Here is a 2,654-nt window from a genome sequence, read left to right on the forward strand (position 1 = left end):
CGGTGTTTACCTGGGTGTTGGGTGTGGTTCTTACCTGTGTGTGCGGTGTTTACCTGCGTGTTGGGTGTGGTTCTTACCTGTGTGTGCGGTGTTTACCTGGGTGTTGGGTGTGTTTCCCACCTGTGTGTGCGGTGTTTACCTGCGTGTGTAGTGTTTACCTGCGTGTTGGGTGTGGTTCTTACCTGTGTGTGCGGTGTTTACCTGCGTGTGTAGTGTTTACCTGCGTGTTGGGTGTGGTTCTTACCTGTGTGTGCGGTATGTGCTGGCGGAAGTTCATGTTGTTCTTCTGTTTGATCTGCTGCTGCTGTCGGAGCAGCGTCAGCAGCGCCGCCTTGTTCTGGCTCTGGGTGTTGGGGAGCCGCGGGGGCCCGGGGCCGGCCTCAAAGTGTGACAAAGGTTTGGTGTTGTTGTAGTTCAGTATGGCGGCCGAGGCCTGAGCGCCACCTTGTGCCGGCGGGTGATTGAGCGGCGGCCCCAACGTCGGATGACCCATTATGTTGGCGTGTCCGGCGGGCCCCGGCATGTAGCCGCCGGCCCCCGCTTTGGGAGAACCTTTGTTGGGCTGACCGGGCATCAGCAGCTGCTTTTGCATGTTGGGGTTAAAGTCCTGCGGGTACAGAGATGGGCTTGTCGGCTTGTCCATACCAAACGCGCCCCCTAGTGGGCTCTGAGAGGGGTTGGCCATCTGGGGCCAAGGCGGGGGGTGCGCATGGGGCCCCTGATTGTGGAACTTGGCCCCTGGCTGTTGCTGCTTGTGCTGCATCTGTCCATGGAGGTGCTGCGCTCTCTGTTGCTGCGCGGCCAGCTGCTGCAGCTGCTGTGCGGGGGACAGGTCTTTGGGCCCCGGGGGGCCCGGGGGGAGAAGGTGGTTCGAGGGCGGTTGAAGCTGCCTGGGTGGGGGACCAGGCTGGGAGGGCGGCAGAGCGGGTGAGGATGCAGAGGAGGATGCAACAGGGGAGCTGGTGGGGTGAGGAGGCGCCCCCGAGGACGTGGATCTGACGTGGGGGGAGCCGGTGCGAGAGTCCTGCTCGAAAGCCACGGAGGCCGGGGAGAACTCCGTCTTAACGCTGGCCAGGTCTGGAGGAAGCAGACCCTGCGACGCCGGGCCCCCACCCCCGCCTCCAGCACCCCCGGGAGTCGGCGCCAGCTCCAGAGGGTCTTTGCGGTCCTCAAAGCCGTCGTTAAGAATGTCCTGGATGTCCTCGTAGACCACAGAGCAGTTGAGCTCCTCCATCAGCTCCGTCCACTCCTGCTCGTTCAGGTTGAGGTCAGGGAACAGGCTGTTGCCCCCCCCGCCCGACGGGGGCATGATGGGCAGGATGTCGTCCGGCTCCTGCTTCATCTCCTTGCGATGGAAGTCTGACGCCGGCTCCCTGCCGCCGTCCACATTCTCGCCCGCCGGCCCGTGGGTCCCGTTGGAGTTCAGAGAGTCGCTGATCCCCAGCTTGGAGTCCAGCGGCGAGCCGTTGGCGGTGCCGTTGTCCAGACACGCCTTCTTGTTTGGGGGGAAGCCATCGCTGAAACCGTTGACCTGGTCTCGGCCCAGTGGAGATCCGGCGCTCTCCAACTTCCTCTTCACCGTCTCCTGCAGCTGGAAGAACAAACAGAATTCATTAAAGCAGCAACACTTTGATAGGTTGATATCTATGTAGGGGGGGGGGCATATTATACATCATACAAAATAAAAACTATAAAAACGAGATACAAACATGATGCCTATAGGATATACAGGGTGTTGCACATCAAGACAGCACTACTGCATCCTGCACAAATGGTCTATTTACATTTTAAAAGACCATTTGTATTTATTCAAATAATGTTCTTATACTTTATCCTATTATTATTTCATGTATGTATGTATAATGTATCCTAGTATTTCATTTATATTTATTTTTTGTGCTGTGTACAATACAAAATAATTCCATATTATTGCAACTTTCTTATTTTTTACTTGATTAACTTTGTTAAATTCATTCTTATCATCGTGGTTGGTTTTTCACCCTGGTTAATTCCTGGAACTATTTGATGGCTGCAACACACACACACGCACACACGCACACACACACACACACACACACACACACACACCACACCCAAGTCTCTCAGACACACACACACACACAGTCTATGAGTGGGTGTGTTTGTGTGTTTGAGGGACACACATACTCTTTCAGAGACACACTCTCAGACAGACAGACAGACAGACAGACACACACACACACACACTCAGACACACACCATAACCCCCCCCAAGCAACAATTCCAGCTGTAGTTCATGTCTTGATTTAGCCAATGACGCGAGATGTTTGTTCGGCCGTGCAGACTAACAAGGCCAGCTGTTCATTTCCAACAGCGTGTCGATTTCAGTGACGTGCAGCGGCGGTTTCCCGGCCGTAGGGGGCGCTGCAGCTGAACGCTACAGCCTTAGAGCGTTCCATGAAGCAGACTGTGGGAGTGAAACACTCCTAAACCGCGGCCGGGGATAGAATCAGCTGCAAGCGGGTCTTCCATAACGCAACAAAAAGCTTCCTGGGAGCGGTCAGCTGATCACATCGGTTCACTCTGCAGCCAGCGCGGCATCAGCTGACCGGCCTCCGCATCAGCTGACCGGCCTCCGCATCAGCTGACCGGCCTCCGCATCAGCTGACCGGCCT

General features: G+C 55.9%; 1 protein-coding gene across 2 annotated transcripts in view; it reads right to left on the minus strand.

The window, feature by feature from the left end:
- maml1 (mastermind-like transcriptional coactivator 1) overlaps positions 1-2,654 on the minus strand; it is a 9,921-nt gene that overhangs the window by 2,516 nt on the left and 4,751 nt on the right. For both annotated transcript variants that reach the window (XM_034884242.1, XM_034884243.1), the window contains exon 3: positions 245-1,591. In XM_034884242.1, the coding sequence (XP_034740133.1) occupies positions 245-1,591 (1,347 nt within the window). The remainder of the gene's footprint in view (positions 1-244; positions 1,592-2,654) is intronic.

The sequence above is a fragment of the Etheostoma cragini genome, chromosome 10, assembly GCF_013103735.1.
Source record: "Etheostoma cragini isolate CJK2018 chromosome 10, CSU_Ecrag_1.0, whole genome shotgun sequence".
Lineage (NCBI taxonomy): Eukaryota > Metazoa > Chordata > Actinopteri > Perciformes > Percidae > Etheostoma > Etheostoma cragini.